Here is a 19,103-nt window from a genome sequence, read left to right on the forward strand (position 1 = left end):
CTGCTTCCTGTCTGCCAACCAATTCTCTATCCATGTCCCCACTTCCATGTGCTCTAATTTTGCCCACCAACCTCCCATGTGGGACCTTATCAAAGGCTTTCTGAAAGTCCAGATACACTACATCCACTGGCTCTCCCTCATCCATTTTACTTGTTACATCAAAAATTTCCAGAAGGATAGTCAAGCAGGATTTCCCTTTCATAAATCCACGCTGACATGGACCAATCCTTTTACTGCTATCCAAATATGCCATTATTACCTCTTTAATCATTGACTCCAGCATCTTCCCCACCACCGATGTCAGGCTAACTGGTCTATTATTCCCCATTTTTTCTCTCGCTCCTTTCTTGAAAAGTGGGATAACATTAGCTATCCTCTAATCCACAGGAACTGATGCTGAATCTATTGAACATTGGAAAATGATCACCAATGTGTCCACAATTTTTAGAGCCACCTCCTTGTGTACCCTGGGATGCAGATCATCAGGCCCTGGGGATTTATCAGCCTTCAGTCCCATCAGTCTACTCAATACTATTTCTCGCCTAATGCAAATTTCTATCAGTTCCCCTGTCTGCCTAGATCCTCTGTCCTCTAGTACATCTGGGAGATTGTTTATGTCTTCCTTTGTGAAGACAGATCTGAAGTACCTGTTCAACTCTTCTGCCATTTCCTTGTAACCCGCTTCTGCCTGCAAGGGACCCACATTTGTCTTTACTAATCTTTTTCTCTTAACATACCTAAAGAAGCTTTTACTGTCCTCCTTTATATTCTTGGCCAGCTTTCCCTCGTACTTCATCTTTTCAGCCCGTATTGCCCGTTTTGTTACCTTCTGTTGTCCTTTGAAAGTTGCCCAATCCTCTGGCTTCCCACTACTCTTTGCTATGTTATACATCTTTTCTTTTAGTTTTATTCCATTCATAACTTCCCTTGTCAGCCACCGTTGCCTCTTACACCCCTTAGAATCTTTCTTCTTCTTTGGAATGAAATGATCCTGCATCTTCTGGATTATGTTCAGAAATTCCTGCCATTGCTGTTCCACCGTCATTCCTGCCAGGATCCTTTTCCAGTCGACCTTGGCCAGCTCCTCTCTCATGCCTTCATAATCCCCTTTGTTCAACTGCAACACTGACATTTCTGATTTAACCTTCTCCCTCTCAAATTGCAGATTAAACCTAATCACATTATGGTCACTAGCACCAAGTAGTTCCTTTACCTTGAGTTCCCTTTTTAAATCTGGTTCATTGGACCACACTAAATCCAGAATTGTCTTCTTTCTGGTAGGCTCCAGTACAAGCTGCTCTAAGAATCCATCTTGGAGGCCCTCTACAAACTCCCTTTCTTGGGTCCAGAACCAACCTGATTTTCCCAGTCTACCTGCATATTGAAATCTCCCATAACCACAGTGGCATTACCTTTGTTACATGCCAGTTTGAACTCCTGCTGTAACTTACACCCTATATCCGGTGTAAGTTACAGGGGGCCTGTAGATAACTCCCATTAGTGTCTTCTTACCTTTATAATTCCTCAACTCTATACACAGTGGCTCTACATCGTCAGTCCCTATGTCACCCCTTGCAAGGGACTGAATTTCATCCCTCACCAACAGAGCGACCCCACCACCTCTGTCCTAACAATCTCTATCAGTAGTAACTATTGCCCAATATTCATTTGGTCTCTGAGAGTCCCACATACCTACTATCACTATTCCGACTGACCTGCTCATATTCAGTGTCCCTCTGCTGCCAGCTATTAAGCCGTTGCAGGCACAGCACCTGAATACATTGTAACGACCTCATTATATACTTTAAGAAAATAACTGCAGATGCTGGTACAAATCGAAGGTATTTATTCACAAAATGCTGGAGTAACTCAGCAGGTCAGGCAGCATCTCAGGAGAGAAGAAATGGGTGACGTTTCGTGTCGAGACCCTTCTACGACCCGAAAAGTCACCCATTCCTTCTCTCCTGAGATGCTGCCTGACCTGCTGAGTTACTCCAGCATTTTGTGAATAAATCATTATATACTTTCCTCTCTTTTAAAGGTGGTGCATTGTCAGGGCCAATATTGACATAATGGGAGAGGCCAAACCTATGGCCATTAACTCAAAGAAGAAAAGGTGAGGGTGCTGGCGATTATTGATGTACCTGCCACAGAGGTGATGAATCATAGAAACCGTTCTTGTTCCCTGAAACCCATTCTCACATCCCTTTACCCCTTTACTCCCTGAACCCTAAATCTCTTCAGATTTACAACCTGTTGATGTTCTTCTGCGCAGGGAACTCCTGCAGCAAACTCTGGGGCAGTCAAAAGATTGACCTCCTGAATAATGTGGGCAAATGTGTGGTTGTGGCAAAACAGAATAAATTTTAAATGGTGAAAACCAAGTAAATGTCCGCATGCAGAGGGATTTAAGAGAACTTGCACATGAATCACAAAATCAACAGAGAAAAGTATCGAATTACTGACAAGCTATTTCCCCTGTCTGGGAAATCTGTCAGCAGCAGTTCTATATTCAGAATAAGGAATGACCAATTTTGGAGTTAATTTGAAAATACATTTCTTTATATGGGGAATTGTAACACAATGTCATTGAAAATATCTAATGCTGCGATCAATAAATCTTCGGATGCTAAGGGCATTAGAGAATATGGGGATTAGGTGGGAAAATACTATAGGAAATAATGATATAATGGTTTCTTCCCAATTATCAACAATAGTATTTCAGTTAGAGGCAGGCACTTGTGAGTCTGCATTTCGCTATTCACGATGGCATACAGGGATTATTTTACAGAACTGAGGAATTGGCAGGAAACTGCACAAGCTGAGACAGTGCACTACAATTTTTGACCATGACTTTGAATTTGTTTAGGTTTCAAAACAACAAGCAAATCAAACCTGAATTTCCCTTTAGGTAAGATTTGACATTACTAATGTGATGGCAATAGTTACTACTGATAGAGATGGATTACTGACGGCAATAGTTACTACTGATAGAGATTGTTAGGATAGAGGCGGTGGGGTCGCTCTGTTGGTGAGGGATGAAGTTGAAAAATAAACTGGATATACAAATAGGTAATGAAATGATAACAAAAGATTAGTTGATGTTTTAAAGTAAGAGCAATAGGGGGAGAAGTATATTTCCACAAGATGAAAAATTGTTAATAACATTCACAACAAGTTGTTGAAGGTTTATGTCTATATTCCAATGCTATTGTGATTAAGAGAATAAAGCTAGAAGAATTCTATAGTGTTGCTGGCACTGTGCACGAGATTGTCAACGCATATCCCTAATTTAGGCTGATGTCCCCAGAACAAAAATGATTTGTGCACCCTGATTCCCACTGTGAAATTCCGATAGTCGAGGTTTATTACTGAAAGTCAATATCTGTTGCATGCGTGTCTTGGTATTTGTATAATACTGGTAATTAGTGGTGCTGCATAGTCATGCTGATCAACAGCGATTCTAGCTATCAGTGGTGATACCTTCTAGCTACCAGGTGGTGATGCATACATATTAATGAGTAACAGTGCATGCTGACCAATATCTTTAGTGTCTTGGACTACATTTATTCTGTAAATGCTGTAATGCTGTAAATGGTGTAAACCAGCATCTGCAGTTCCTTCCTATACATTTATTCTCTGATCCCAATTAATTAACACCGAATATCTAGTCATTATCTCATTGCCATGTGCAAGAGCTAGCACCACAGATCTGTTGAGGGTTTCATTTGTGGGTTTAGGACTGGCAAAGCAGAGTCATACAAGAAGTCCAGATATGATCTCTGAAGGTCATCGCTAGCGCTGAAGAATCAAGTCCGGACTAAACTGGAGTCACAGACTGATACTCAGCAGCTGTGGCAAGGCTTTCACACGAGGGCAAAACCAGATAGCATAAGTGGCAATGATGCATCACTTCAGCATGAGCTCAATGACTTTTATGCACACTTTGAAAGCGAGAACACACCTACATGAGTCCTGTCGATCTCAGAATTGGAAGCCAATGTCACAACACCCTTCAAGAGGTTGAATCCATACAAAGGTTTTCGGGCTTAGATGTCATAACTGGCCAACTACTAAAAACTTGTGTATTCATGGACAATTTAAACTTCTCGCTACCACTGTCTAAATTTCCCACCTACTGTAAAAGGGCATTTATTTATTATGGCAGCCACTGACTCCCACTGTCATAAAGTGCCTTTGACAGGTTGGTTATGGTGTAAATCAACTCCTGCCTCAGAAATGACCAAGATCCGCTTCAATTTGCTGATCGCAGCAACAGATCAACAGCAGATAGGAATACCTATGTCAGGCTGCTGTTCATCGACCACAGTTCAACACAATATTTCCCTCCCAACACATCACCAAACTCCATGATCTGGATCTCTGCATCTCCCTTTGCAATTGGATCCTTGACATCCTCATCAGTAGACCTCAATTAGTGTGGATGCTAATCACATCTCCTCCTCACAGACCATCTACACAGAAACACCTCAGAGCTGCATGCTTAGACCCCTGCTCTTCTCTCTTTACACTCACCTGACTAAGCTTAGCTGCAATGCCATCTATATATTCGTTGACAACGGCACTGTTGTTGGACTGCTTACAGGTGGTGATGAGTCAGCGTACGAGGGAATGAAAGAACGCCTAGTTGAGTGGTGTTACAATGATAACCTCTCATTCAACGTCAACAAAACCAAGGAATTAATTGTTGACTTCAGAAAGAGGAAATTTGAAGATTGCACGCCAGTTTTCATTGTTAGGTCAGTGTTGGAGAGAGGTAGCTGCTTTAAATGGCAGGGCTTTAACATCTTGGATGAACTGACCTAGTCTCAGCAGACAGATGTTATCATAAGGCATTCCAGTTCTTCTACTTTCTTAAAAGGTTAAAGAGATTCGGGACTAGAATCATAGAGTCATAGAGCACGAAAACAGGCCCTTTGGCCCATGTAATCCATGCCAATCAAGATGCCCTATTTACGCTAATCCCATTTGCCCGTGTTTGGCCCATCTCGCTCTAATGCTCCTAACCATGTATATGTCCAAATCACTTTTAAATGCTGTTATAGTATCTGTCTTAACTACCTCCTCTGGCAGCTTGTTCCATATGCCTACCACCTTAAATGTAATAGCTGTTTAAATAGCAAGTTGTTAGGCAAAATATGGCTATTAAAATCTTGCCATTTTGTTAATAAATAAGAACTATAATTTTTCACATCATTGAGGTTGATAAAGATGAAGATGCATTTTGTGTGTTTTATTACTATTGATGTTCTTTGGGGGAAGATAAAAATCCTTCTGAAAAATCAGGAGTGGAATCTCATGGCAGCCAGAAATGGGCGCAACATTAGATATCTGGGTTAAGCTCATTTCCCACTGCACAGCAAATTTCCTTTGAAGTTTTGCGAAGGAATTTTCCAGCTCATTTCATTTTGAAAGATGGACTTGCTTTTGAAACTGAACATAATACGTGATGTTTTGTTAAAAAATCAATGACATGTTTGTTGGGTCAAGCGAGATGGTATCTACTTGATGGATGAAAAGGAAGGTTAGTGGGGGCTTGCAACACCTTGGATCTCAAACTAGTGTTCTTTGCCAGTTGTAGCTGAGTATCCTGCTGCAGAAACCAGTGAGATAACTGCAAAGACAGACACAAAATGCTGGAGTAACTCAGCAGGACAGGCAGCATCTCCGGAGAGAAGGAATGGGTGACGATTTGGGTCGAGACCCTTCTACAGACTGATGTCAGAGGAGTAGGCGGTACATAGATAAGGAAGTGTATTGATAAGGAAGTGTATAGACAAGGAAGTATAAGGTGTGAAAACAAGACAGAGAGAACAGAGATCAAGGAAAATGTAGAATTGATCATTGTTAGTTGGGAGAAGGTAACAACAAAACAAACAAAGATAAAAGGTAGTCGGAGACAGTAAGACTGGTCGGATAACTGGGAAGGGGGAGGGGATGGAGAGCAAGAGAGAAAGCAAGGGCTACTTGAAATTAGAGAAGTCAATATTCATATCGTTGGGGTGTAAACTGCCCAAGCGAAATAGGCGGTGCTGTTCCTCCAATTTGCTCTGGGCCTCACTCTGACAATGGAGGAGGCCCAGGGCAGAAAGGTCAGTGTGGGATAACTGCAGTGGCTCATCATTTCAATCAAAACACTGGAAAATGTAATGACAAAAAACCCCAGAAAAATAACTACTAAAAATTGTTCAAACCAGTCCAATTATATTACAAACAATACTGCTGATACTATTCAGTTCCCAAGTTTCAGATTATGTTTGAGACACGTTTGCATCAGTTCCAGCAATACCAGTCGTTGAATTGAAGCTATCCCTTTGGAACTCAATGCCTGACAACAGAAGCACAAACAACAGTAATTGAACTAACAATAGTGCAATAAATTGATAAAGCCCTATCATGCAGTGTGTTCTTCTTCTTAGAACTGTCTTGGGATTGAAGATGACTTGTGTCAGTCGGTGGCTGATGAGGTTGATGTGGGTATCACCAACTGTGGGTATTTTTTGAGGTGGTCCACTGCTTCTGCCACTTAAGCAGGCCCTTTGTATGTTCCCGAGGCAAGGAATCAAGGTTCGCAATGCAACCTTGAATGCTTATTTACTTTGAGCAGCAATGGACCCAGAAAGAAGTTCCTAGAGTCTCTGGGGTTATATTTCTTCATGGGGACAGAGCACCTTTTTGAGTCTTTTCCTCTGTCGACTTGATAATCTCTTCCTGTGACAGAGCCAGGAAAAATGAAGCAAAGCAGTGAAACATTGTTATGAGAGGAGGAAAGATCAACATGAGAGTGTTTTTTGTACTCTTAGCTCTATCTTTTCTACAGGCTGGAAAGAGTAAAAAGGTACAATGGAAGGGTGAGGGTGGTATTGTACCAAGAAAGCAAGAAAACAAGAACGTAGGAAAAATACAGCACATAGTGTGAGTACAGGAGTGTAGGAGGGAGGGAATGACATGAGTTTAAAATACATAAGTTTGCCATTGTAATGATTTGCAAGTCACATACTATGCAGAACTAAATTTTCACAAATAAATCAGCACCTGGATGCATTTTCTATATAGTAACGATTAACCAAAGAAAGTATTTAAACTAGACATATTGTGGGGACTAGCCCAGGTTGAGAGGAAAGAATTGATTAATATTTAGTACATTTAATAATATTCAGACCATGAGACTTGAGGTACTGAGATTAAGGGACTGAAATTTCTCTGTATGCTACCAGTAGCTTACTGATTAATGACTTACTTGATGATTGAATAGGGTGACTCTTGGATGGGGTGACTGGATAGATAGAAAGCTGGATGTGAGGGAGCAGCATGTGTTGGCAATGGTGGCTTATCTTTTTTTAATAATGACTCTGTCGAAAGTGGGTGATCACAGCTTCTGGATCTCAGGGTGCTGTCTGAGGGCTAAGGAGAGAGAGAATATAATTAAAGTTAGTTGTCAAAAATCTTAACTTCTGGTTATCTCTTAGCATCTGGGCTAAACACCAGAAGGAAGAATATGTAATTTCACGTAAAATTAAACAATTACAGTCTGATCGGAGGGGTAATGGAGAAATACTCATTTACATATCGGCATGCTGCTGCTTTTCTAATTAATCTTTCTCTCCATTAGCAGTTCTGCTGCAGCTGGCCTGTTTCGGTCTGTGTTGCGTTTACACTCCAGGGAACTAATTCCGTGTAATTTGCAACAGAGGAAAATGGCATTAAAGAAAATGCCACAAATTCAATACCGATGTGCGCATTATGCAGAAAAGTAAATTATTGCCATGTAGATTTTAACAGCGACTTGTGTAAATCATGTCCAGTCCCACATTTAAAGTCACAAAAACAGTTTCATGGGAAAATACTGTAAATGGATTTTACACACAGGAATTTTGAAGGAGGTGATTGAATGAAAAAAAAAGGAAGAATAAATTGCCCAGTCAGATTAAACCCATGTTTTTGCAATCTAGTCAGAGTTATGGAGTCATAGAGTCGCACAGTGTGGAAACTGGCCCAACTTTGGCCTAACTTGCCACGCTGACCAACATGCCCCATCCACGGTTTTTTTTAAACCGAAAATAAATGTAATCAATTATTTAGAATAATATGTACAATACTAAAACAATCCAAACAAACTCACCACAATAATACAAGTAAAGCAAATATTCTTAAATATCTATTTCCCCACCCTTATTAAGGATACATTCCACCCCTAGCAGTGCCCAGTATTCCTGGAAATCCCCCAGGAAGCCCGTGGACAGCGCGTAATCCCTCTCTAGTGCCAACAGGGGGCGGACGTAACCCCGCTCCATCTACACTAGTCCCACCTGCCTGTGTTTGGCCCATATCCTTCTAAACCTATCCTATCCTTGCACCTGTCAAAGTCAAAGTGTTTTTTAAAAATTTTTGTGATGGTACCTGCCTCAACTACCTCCTCTGGCAGTTTGTTCCATATACTTACCACCCATTTGTGTAACAAAGTTGCCCCTCAGATTCATAATTAAATCTATCCCTCCCCAGAGCCCTGCCATTCACTGTGTAAGTCCTGCCCTGGTTATACTTCCCAAAATGCAACACCTCGGACTTATCTGGATTAAACTCCATTAACCATTCCTCAGCCCACCTGCAATTTTTGACGACCACCTTCACTTTATACAATATCATCCACTTTCGTGTCATCTGCAAACTTACTAATTGTGCCTTGTATGTTCTCATCCAGATTGAACCTTCCACCCTCAATTCCATGAAGCCAATTTTCCATCCAGTCGGTTAGCTCTCCTTTGATCACATACGATCGAACCTTCCAGAGCAGAGTACCTTGCCAAATGCCTTGCTGAAATCTATACATACAACCTTTTTGGTTATATCTTCAAAAATGTAATCAGATTTGTGAGTTGCAGCACTATGCTGACTGATTTTTATGTGCAGATATTTATGAAATTGGATTTATGAAATTAGGCCTGATCAGAGTCATAGTCATAGAGTCATAGAGTGATACAATGTGGAAACAGGCCGGCCCAACTTGCCCACACCAGCCAACATGTCTCAGCTACACTAGTCCCACCTGCCCACCTTTGTTCCATGTCCCTCTAAACCTGTCCCATCCATGTACCTATCTAACTGTTTCTTAAATGGTGGGATAGTCCCTGCCTCAACTACCTCCTCTGGCACCTTGTTCCATACACCCACCACCCTTTGTGTGAAAAAGTTACCCCTCAGATTCCTATTCAATCTTTTCCCCTTCACCTTAAATCTATGTCCTCTGGTCCTCGATTCACCTACTCTGGGCTAGAGACTCTGTGCATCTAACTAATCTATTCCTCTCATGATTTTATACACCTCAATAAGATCATCCCTCATCCTCCTGTGCTCCAAGGAATAGAGTCCCAGCCTACTCAACCTCTTCCTATAGCTTAGACCCTCTAGCCCCCGCAACATCCTTGTAAATCTTCTCTGTACCCTTTCCAGCTTGACAACATCTTTTCTATAACACGGTGCCCAGAATTAAAAACAATACTCTAAATGCGGCCTCATCAACGTCTTATACAACTGCAACAAGATCTCCCAAATTCTATACTCAATACCCTGACTGATGAAGGCCAATGTGCCAAATGCCTTTTTGACCACCCTATCTACCCGCGACTCCACCTTTAAGGAACCATGCACCAGCACTCCTAGATCCTTCTGCTCTATAACACTCACCAGAGCCCTACCATTCACTGTGTAGGTCCTGCCCATGTTAGACTTCCCAAAATGCAACATTTTTCTGTATTAAATTCCATCAACCATTCCTCAGCCCACCTGACCAATCGATCAAGATCCTGCTGCAATTTTTCACAACCATCTTCACTATCTGCAAAACCACCCACTTTAGAATCATCTGCAAACGTGCTAATCCATATACTTTCAAAAATATTGCATTGTCTACTCAACAGCAAAGACATACAGGACCAGGAGTATCATTAACGAGAGCCTTCAATCTATTTAGGGAAAGTCTGAGTTTGTTGCATAGCCGACAAGATTACCTGTAGTTATGCTTTGAGAAACTACTTATAGGTGTTCTGAGGATCAAATTGCAACAAACCTGCAAAATCAAACCCATAATATTTGTTGACATAACAAGTACTGTTTTTGATAAAATGCTCTCAATTTGCATGTGCTTGCTAGTCCGTTAACTACAAAGCTAACAAAACACATTTTGTTTTTTTACCCTGTGCCACTTTCTGTTTTGAATCACGCGTTAGTTTTACCTGCTTATTATTCTTGACAAACCTTGCTAAATCATTCTGCTAACTTCTGACCCATTGTCTTAACTGAGTGCTTTGCTTTGTCACAATATAAGAAAATAACTGCAGATGCTGGTACAAATCGAAGGTATTTATTCACAAAATGCTGGAGTAACTCAGCAGATCAGGCAGCATCTCGGGAGAGAAGGAATGGGTGACGTTTCGGGTCGAGAACCATCTTCAGAAGAAGGGTCTCGACCCGAAACGTCACCCATTCCTTCTCTCCTGAGATGCTGCCTGACCTGCTGAGTTACTCCAGCATTTTGTGAATAAATACCTGCCTTGTCACAATGCTCACTTGCAATGTATTATAAAAATAAATGTTTCCTAAGAAAACAAAATTCCATAATAAATACAACAAGCTTACTTAGGATTTGTCCCACATTTGTAAAGTTACCAGTGTTCCAGTGACTTTGGGATGAACACCCATCATCACCTTTTAACAGGCAGCGTGCTGCCCAATGAATTTTGCACTAAGGATTTTAAGTAACGTAAGGTGAAAAGCAAAGTGCTAGCTCTTGACTGTTATACTACTCTTTTGCCAGTTGAAGCCCTTCTCCCATGTTAAGAGGGATAGACACAAAATGCTGGAGTAACTCGGCAGGGCAGGCAGCATCTCTGGAGAAAAGGAATGTAGGTATGTAGGTTAATTGGCTGGGTAAATGTAAAAATTGTCCCTAGTGGGTGTAGGATAGTGTTAATGTACGGGGATCGCTGGGCGGCACGGACTTGGAGGGCCGAAAAGGCCTGTTTCCGGCTGTATATATATGATGATGATGATGATGATGATGAATGGGTGATGTTTCAGGTCGTGACCCTTCTTCAGACTGATCTTCTGGGCTCAGGTTGCTGCACTGTGAAAGATGATTTACGTCAGTGCCCTTTTCCAACTTTACGTCGCATCTTTACCCTTTTTTACGTGGTGAAGTTAGCTATACTGAATAGGTCTGATAGAAGTTTTCCTAAGGAAGCGTTTTGCCATTTCAAACCTTTCCTTAGGTTCCAGTTTTACATGTAATTCGATTGGGGTACCACAAAGCTCGGTGCTGGGACCGCAGCTATTTACAATATACATTAATGACATAGATGAAGGGATTAAAAGTAACATTAGCAAATTTGCAGACGACACAAAGCTGGGTGGCAGTGTGAACTGTGAGGAGGATGCTATGAGGATGCAGGGTGACTTGGACAGGTTGTGTGAGTGGGCAGATGCATGGCAGATGCAGTTTAATGTGGATAAATGTGAGGTTATCCACTTTGGTGGTAAGAACAGGAAGGCAGATTATTATATGAATGGTGTCGTTAGGAAAAGGGGAAGTACAAAGAGATCTGGGTGTCCTTGTTCATCGGTCACTTGTTCATGCAAGTACCGCAGGCAGTGAAGAAAGCTAATGGCATGTTGGCCTTCATGACAAGAGGAGTTGAGTATAGGAGCAAAGAGGTCCTTCTACAGTTGTACAGGGCCCTAGTGAGACCACACCTGGAGTACTGTGTACAGTTTTGTTCTCCAAATTTGAGGAAGGACTTTCTTGCTATTGAGGGAGTGCAGCGTAGGTTAATTCCCGGAATGGCGGGATTGTGGTATGTTGAAAGACTGGAGCGACTGGGCTTGTATACACTGGAATTTAGAATGATGAGAGGGGATCTAATTGAAACATATGATTATTAAGGGATTGATAATGCTAGAGGCAGGAAACATGTTCCCGATGTTGGGGGAGTCCAGAACCAGGGGCCACAGTTTAAGAATAAGGAGTAGGCCATTTAGAACGGAGATGAGAAAAAAAAATTCACTCAGAGAGTTGTAAATCTGTGGAATTCTCTGCCTCAGAAGGCAGTGAAGGCCAATTCTCTGGATGCTTTCCAGAGAGAGTTAGATAGAGCTCTTAAGGATAGCGGAGTCAGGGGGTATGGGGAGAGGGCAGGAACGGGGTACTGATTGTGGATGATCAGCCATGATCATATTGAATGGCGGTGCTGGCTCGAAGGGCCGAATGGCCTACTCCTGCACCTATTGTCTATTGTCTATTGCCTCATTCGTGAAATCATTCACGCCTTTTCATGATTCAAAATCATTAACGTTCAGAATCTTTTGTTTAGAGTTGATTGCGGCGCTAAAACCACCACTCTTTTTTTCAATCTACTGTGCATTGGTTCTGACCTTCCTTACAATCTGAAATACTCCCAGTTGACTGGAATGCAGCAAAGGTACCATTGCTATTTAGAAAAGAAAAGAGAGAGAGAGAGTGACAGAGAGAGAGAGAAAGTAAAAAGGGAACCACAGGATAGTTGGCCTTACATCAACCTTATATCAATACTGAAATCCACATGAACCTTTGGGGCAAGAAGCTGTACAATTTGGGGAAAATTGTGTTATTCATTTTGAAGATAAATAGAAAAACAGAATATTTTAAATAGTTAAAAATTATTAAAGAAAGGCATTCGGCTACAAAATATAGGGAAAAAAAGGAGTGACGTAAGAATTTGGTAAGGCTTAGTGTCATTTACTGCAAAATAATTTGAGTATAAGAGGAATATTTGTAGCATTTAGATAGAAAGATAGATAGTTTTCTTGGAGTCAGCACATCATAGATTCATTAGAATGATTTAATCTCCAGTCCCAATGGAACGGTTTCACATGTGAAAAGGGTTTGCGTTCATCTGCAAAAACCAAACCTCACTGCTCATTACAACAAACTAATTCTCATCTCTTTACAGAGTTAGAAGTTTGGATGTGTGCAGGTTTGGCATGAAAAGTTTTTGATTACTAATATGCAATTTCTTCTCCCATCATTCACATACAAGCGAAAATATATGAGGGGAGGGGGAGGTAAGGACACAGTGAAAGCTGGAAAATCAGTGATATTCAGGAGCGAGGAGAAAATATAATTGGCATTTTTGTGGATGAGGCACTATTCGATAAAAAAGTTATATTTATGAGTTCTGGTATATCAGTTTACGGAAGCTGAGGCTAGACGGAAGAGGCATGACAAAATTGGTAGAATGTATAGGAAGGACCTGCAGATGCTAGTTTACTCCGAAGATAGATACAAAAAGCTGGAGTAACTCAGGGGTCAGGCAGCATCTCTGGTGAAAAGAAATAGGTGACGTTTCGGGTTGAGACCCTTCTACAGACTGAGTTGAGAGTCAGGGGAGAGGTAAACTAGAGGTATGAAAATGTGCAGAGCAAATCAGAGCTGGCACCGATGGCCAAGGAGCCCACGATGGTCCATAGTTGGTTGTGGAGAAGGTGCTAACAAAGGGATATGAACAGTGAAACTAGTACGAAGGCTAGGTTTGGAGAGAGACAAGGAGCCGTCCTGCAGTCATGTTCGATCTGTGTTTTGTAAGGACCCAGGCCTATATACAAATGCCACGTCTCACATCTCTGCTTCTAAGCCATTTGTTCTTTAGTTAATATCCTGCAAACATAGAAACAGAGCGAAAATAAAACAGCCCTCTCAGTTGTGGGTGTGATAAATTAGCTGACCTGGGAAATCATAGCGATTTCCACAGTTAACTAGCCTCGCTGTTGGTAACCGGTGAAACTTACAGCAAGCCTGAGGGAAATTTGATTTGTTCCCAGTTAATTAAAGGCAGCATATTATTGAATCAGCAAATGCTTCATTGGGGTAGAAGACAGCTTCCCTTAATTAGGTTGCTTTTCACAAAGCCACCAAAAAAATGTGGTCTCTCATGATTAATTTTGCCTTTGTGGAATTTCTACCAGCCAATTATTACATTTCTGAAAAATGCTCTGGCATTAGAATTATTATGGGTTCATACAAGCAATGTAAATGAGGAAGTGTTAGTCATGAACTATAAGGATAGGCCATAGACACATAAACAGGTTTGTATTAAGATGCCACCCCTTTCTTTTATCTCCATTCGTATTTGTTTACACATAAGTATTGATAATATGCTGTCATGTAATACAATACAATACAATACAATATATCTTTATTGTCATTGTACAGGGGTACAACGAGATTGGGAATGCGCCTTCCATACGATGCAATATATTAATTAGCTAACCAGTGTAAATTTATACAACCCAGTGAAACAAATTAGAAACAGTTTAAAACAATGTGAAGTTCAAGTAGGTCTGTGCCGTTTCACCTTGCGATGTGACCATCCGGCTCAGCAGGACCGGTTCATAGCAGCTATGGCCCTGGGGATGAAGCTGTTCCTGAGTCTGGAGGTACGGGCGTAGAAGGCCTTCTAGCGTCTGCCCGATGGTAGAATTTCGAACAGACTATTGCAGGGGTGTGAGGAGTCTTTGTGAATGCTGGTGGCTTTTCTGAGGCATCGTGTGTTGTAGATGTCCTCCAAGGCTGGTAGCTGTGTTATAGACAATAGACAATAGGTGCAGGAGTAGGCCATTCAGCCCTTCGAGCCAGCACCGCCATTCAATGCGATCATGGCTGATCACTATCAATCAGTACCCCGTTCCTGCCTTCTCCCCATACCCCCTCACTCCGCTATCCTTAAGAGCTCTATCCAGCTCTCTCTTGAAAGCATCCAACGAACTGGCCTCCACTGCCTTCTGAGGCAGAGAATTCCACACCTTCACCACCCTCTGACTGAAAAAGTTCTTCCTCATCTCCGTTCTAAATGGCCTACCCCTTATTCTCAAACTGTGGCCCCTTGTTCTGGACTCCCCCAACATTGGGAACATGTTATCTGCCTCTAATGTGTCCAATCCCCTAATTATCTTATATGTTTCAATAAGATCCCCCCTCATCCTTCTAAATTCCAGTGTATACAAGCCCAATCGCTCCAGCCTTTCAACATACGACAGTCCCGCCATTCCGGGAATTAATCTAGTGAACCTACGCTGCACGCCCTCCATAGCAAGAATATCCTTCCTCAAATTTGGAGACCAAAACTGCACACAGTACTCCAGGTGCGGTCTCACCAGGGCCCGGTACAACTGTAGAAGGACCTCTTTGCTCCTATACTCAACTCCTCTTGTTACGAAGGCCAACATTCCATTGGCTTTCTTCACTGCCTGCTGAACCTGCATGCTTCCTTTCATTGACTGATGCACTAGGACACCCAGATCTCGTTGAACTCCCCCTCCTCCTAACTTGACACCATTCAGATAATAATGGTGTTCCGATAGTCTTTTGAGCTCTGTGGACTACCCGCTGATGAGCTCTCCTCTCTGCCTCCGTGCAGCTGAGGTACCACACAGGGATGCCATGCGTTAGGATGCTCTCTATGATGCAGCGGTAGAAGGTCATCAGCAGCTGTTGGGGCAGACCAGACTTTTTCAGTGTTCTCAGGTAGAACAGTCGTCACATTCCTATTGTAATTGAAAAATTGAATGGGAAGCTAAGGTCTATAATTTATGGCAATGCCAACATTGAAAAGACCAGGAATGCAGATGTAGATGACTCAAAGTCTAAATCTCATGTTGATTATGGGAGTTAGTGATACTTGAGAAATCTTAGGGTAGATGATTGATGTGATCCTAATCTCAGGAAAGAAGTTCACAGCAGCAAAATTTTAAAAAAGAGATGGAGAGAAAATATAGGAGAAAATTAAGTTGTGTTATCAGGTGGCAGAGATCAAATTGTAAAGGGCCTGTCGCACTTAGGCGATTTTAAGGCGACTGCCGGTGACTAGGCTGGCGCCGACAGTTCGCCGGGGTGTCGCGGGCATGATCGTGAGGAGTCTTCCAAATATCGTAGTGGATCTCAGCGCGTCGCTGAGAAATCATCCGGTTTGAAATTTCTCGGCGACAGCTGGCTTGTCGCCAGGTATCGTTGCTTATTGCGGGCGCTGTCGTGTGCTGTCCCCAGGTTTGCTAGGTTCTCTTAGATGCATTTAGAAGCACATTATATTAAAATAATTAAAGTCATTTCAAAATACCATAAAATGCTTGTGTTTAACCAATTTATTTACCGTCAGGACATTTGACAGGTAGATTGGAGGCGACAGTTTGATGGTCAGGTAAGCGTGGGAATTTTCGCGAAGTTTATGGCCATCAGCCATTACATTTAAAGTGGGCTCCCAACCCAGATATGCAACCCAGAAACCAGATATGCATCTCCGGTACATTTTCAAAGTATGCCCACACACTTTTCACAAAAATCCACTTAACCACTTAATTTTTTTAAATTTTTTTAATACAGCTATTAATAAACTGGAAGTAAATCCAGTTTATGCCTTGTTACAGTGAAGCTCGGTTTTTAAGTAACCCATACAAGATGTTATAGTTCAAAACTCTCAAGTACTCACCGACTTGTCAGTGATTTCAGCGAAAATTAGGACGCCGGAGAAGCAATAGACGCAGGAGGAGGCCATTCGGGCCTTCGAGCCAGCACCGACCGCCATTCAATGTGATCATGGCTGATCATTCTCAATCAGTACCCCGTTCCTGCCTTCTCCCCATACCCACTGACTCCGCTATCCTTAAGAGCTCTATCTAAGCTCTCTCTTGAATCCAATTCAGAGAATTGGCCTTCACTGCCTTCTGAGGCAGAAAATTCCAGCATTGACAGTGTGGGAATTTCGCGGTGTTTCCGAAGACGGTGTAATCTCAACCTGACTCGGCATTGTCGTGGTCATTGTCATCGGGTAAAAGAAAATTTCAGCGATCTGCGACAACTTTGACAGTCGCTGACAGTCGCCAAAAAAAATCGCCTACAGGCCCTTTAGATGTAAGCTCAGGCATCCTGCTTCGTCTGATGCCGAATTTGTTTATCTATTTTGTCCACCCACTTTCAGTTCTCATACAACCTTTATCAACTGCTATTAATTCAGCAACATGCATTGGTATATTAACAAAGTAACAGTGCTGTGATATTTATTTTCTAATTTGACTTCACTTTTCTTAAATATATCGCACATTTAGTTGATGTAAAGTTGGGTGTATGTCCTTTTGAGAGTGGCCATTCCACTCCATAGAAATAATGCTCAGTAATGTTCAGACTGAAATAATTATCCCTAATTTTCCTTTTTAAATAGTTTTGACATTTTGACTGTGATTTTAATGTCAAACAGTTAGCTAGCAGTTTCCACCATTATTGGGATGAGGGGTTGTATTTATTTGCCTAGTTACTCAGATAAATGAATGGAATGGGTTGAATTTCCTCTGACAGTAAGATCCTAAAGGCAGGAAACATGTTCCCAATGTTGGGGGAGTCCAGAACCAGGGGCCACAGTTTAAGAATAAGGGGTAGGCCATTTAGAACGGAGATGAGGAAAAGCTTTTTCAGTCAGAGAGTTGTGAATTTGTGGAATTCTCTGCCTGCATTCATGAGAGAGCTAGATAGAGCTCTTAAGGATAGCAGAGTCAGGGGGTATGGGGAGAAGGCAGGAACGGGGTACTGATTGAGAAAGATCAGCCATGATCACATTGAATGGCAGTGCTGGCTCGAAGGGCCGAATGGCCTACTCCTGCACCTATTGTCTATTGTCTATTGTCTAAAGGAGTTTAACACCAAACTGAGCAAAGTCGCATAATTGATTGGGACACCATACAATCACTCATCATTTACTCACTCAACCAACAATATCGAGCTCAAGAGCAGGAGAGATTTCTCACAGATAGTGCACATTCTCTGGAAAGTACAGTGATCTGGTGGGCTTTGAGAGCACTCTAAAATCTGTGACACAGACAGCAGGCCCAATGGTGTGCACCATACCAAGCCACATAACATCCTGATTTTGAAATAAGATTTTCTTCAAGGGGTTAAAACCTTTGAAGTCTTTATCTAAAAGCATCATGGAATTACCTTCACCACAAGAACCACAAAATCTTCAGAAAGTAGCTCATTACTCATCATCTTCCCGAAACCAAACAATAACTTCTGACAATGTCAGATTAACTTACATTGAATGAATGAAAAATGCAGACTAATCTCACCACAGAAAGTCAGATTTTTCTATTTCAGTGTCAGCAATGATGTGAAACATCTTGACCTGTCATGCTTTGTCTTCCCCACCACTTCTCTAGGTTTCTTTTCCCCCACACCTGTAATTGGTCTGAAGAAGGGTCCCGACTTAAAACATCACCTATCCATGTTCTGTAGGGATGCTGCCTGACCCGCTGAGTTATGCCAGCATTTTGTGTCTTTACATGGTAAACGAGCAGCTGCAGCTCCTTGTTTCTACTATGTGAAACATCTGAGTAGCTACCAAACATGTGATACAGAAATTTATTATTTATGTTATGGTTTACATTTTTTTCACATTTTAATTGCTGCAGAGTAATTTTCGTTCTGCCTTTTCTCATTTGATTTTAGCCCAATCTTTTGACTTTTGTCTTTATTTTACTTCTTGTTCATAAACTTATATTGACGTTACTATTCCAATTGACCCTTCTTGATTCAGACGCTGTGCTGTTTACTAACAATACTGCATGGCGCAACATAGAATTGGTTGCTTCTTTCAATGCTCCTTACGGGACACTGCCCATTTTGCATTTTTAATTTATGTCAACCGACTCTAAAAGAAATTAAGTGCGTGCAAACAAGCCTCATATTTACTGGTTGCAATAAATTTTGACCCAATGTATAAATTCACATGCCTCAACAGCTATTTGAACTTTGGCAGCAGAGATCTAAAAGTTTTGTATGGATATTAACTAGAAAACCTTAATAGCTCCAGAAGAGTGTTGGACTCCATCAAGATACATGAGTGGAGAACAGAGCTAAATTGATGGGAAACCTCACAGGATGTTAGCAATATCATTGTAAATATATCACAATGTCTTAATAGAATACATCTTAGTATGTCTTAATGTATATTGAAGAAAAATCTGAGGGAAAGAACTTGTTTAAAGTAGATGGAAGAAAAAAAAGTGAT

The 19,103-nt window shown here is 41.5% G+C and overlaps 1 protein-coding gene across 4 annotated transcripts in view; it reads right to left on the reverse strand.

Moving 5' to 3' along the window:
* The window catches only part of LOC144608969 (genetic suppressor element 1-like), a 209,231-nt gene that overhangs the window by 54,805 nt on the left and 135,323 nt on the right, over positions 1-19,103 (reverse strand). For 3 of the 4 annotated variants that reach the window (XM_078427247.1, XM_078427263.1, XM_078427255.1), the window contains exon 4: positions 7,262-7,425. The exons of the other annotated variant lie outside the window; for it this stretch is intronic. In XM_078427247.1, the coding sequence (XP_078283373.1) occupies positions 7,262-7,425 (164 nt within the window). The remainder of the gene's footprint in view (positions 1-7,261; positions 7,426-19,103) is intronic. 4 annotated transcript variants of the gene reach the window in all.

Source organism: Rhinoraja longicauda, chromosome 2 (assembly GCF_053455715.1).
Source record: "Rhinoraja longicauda isolate Sanriku21f chromosome 2, sRhiLon1.1, whole genome shotgun sequence".
NCBI lineage: Eukaryota > Metazoa > Chordata > Chondrichthyes > Rajiformes > Arhynchobatidae > Rhinoraja > Rhinoraja longicauda.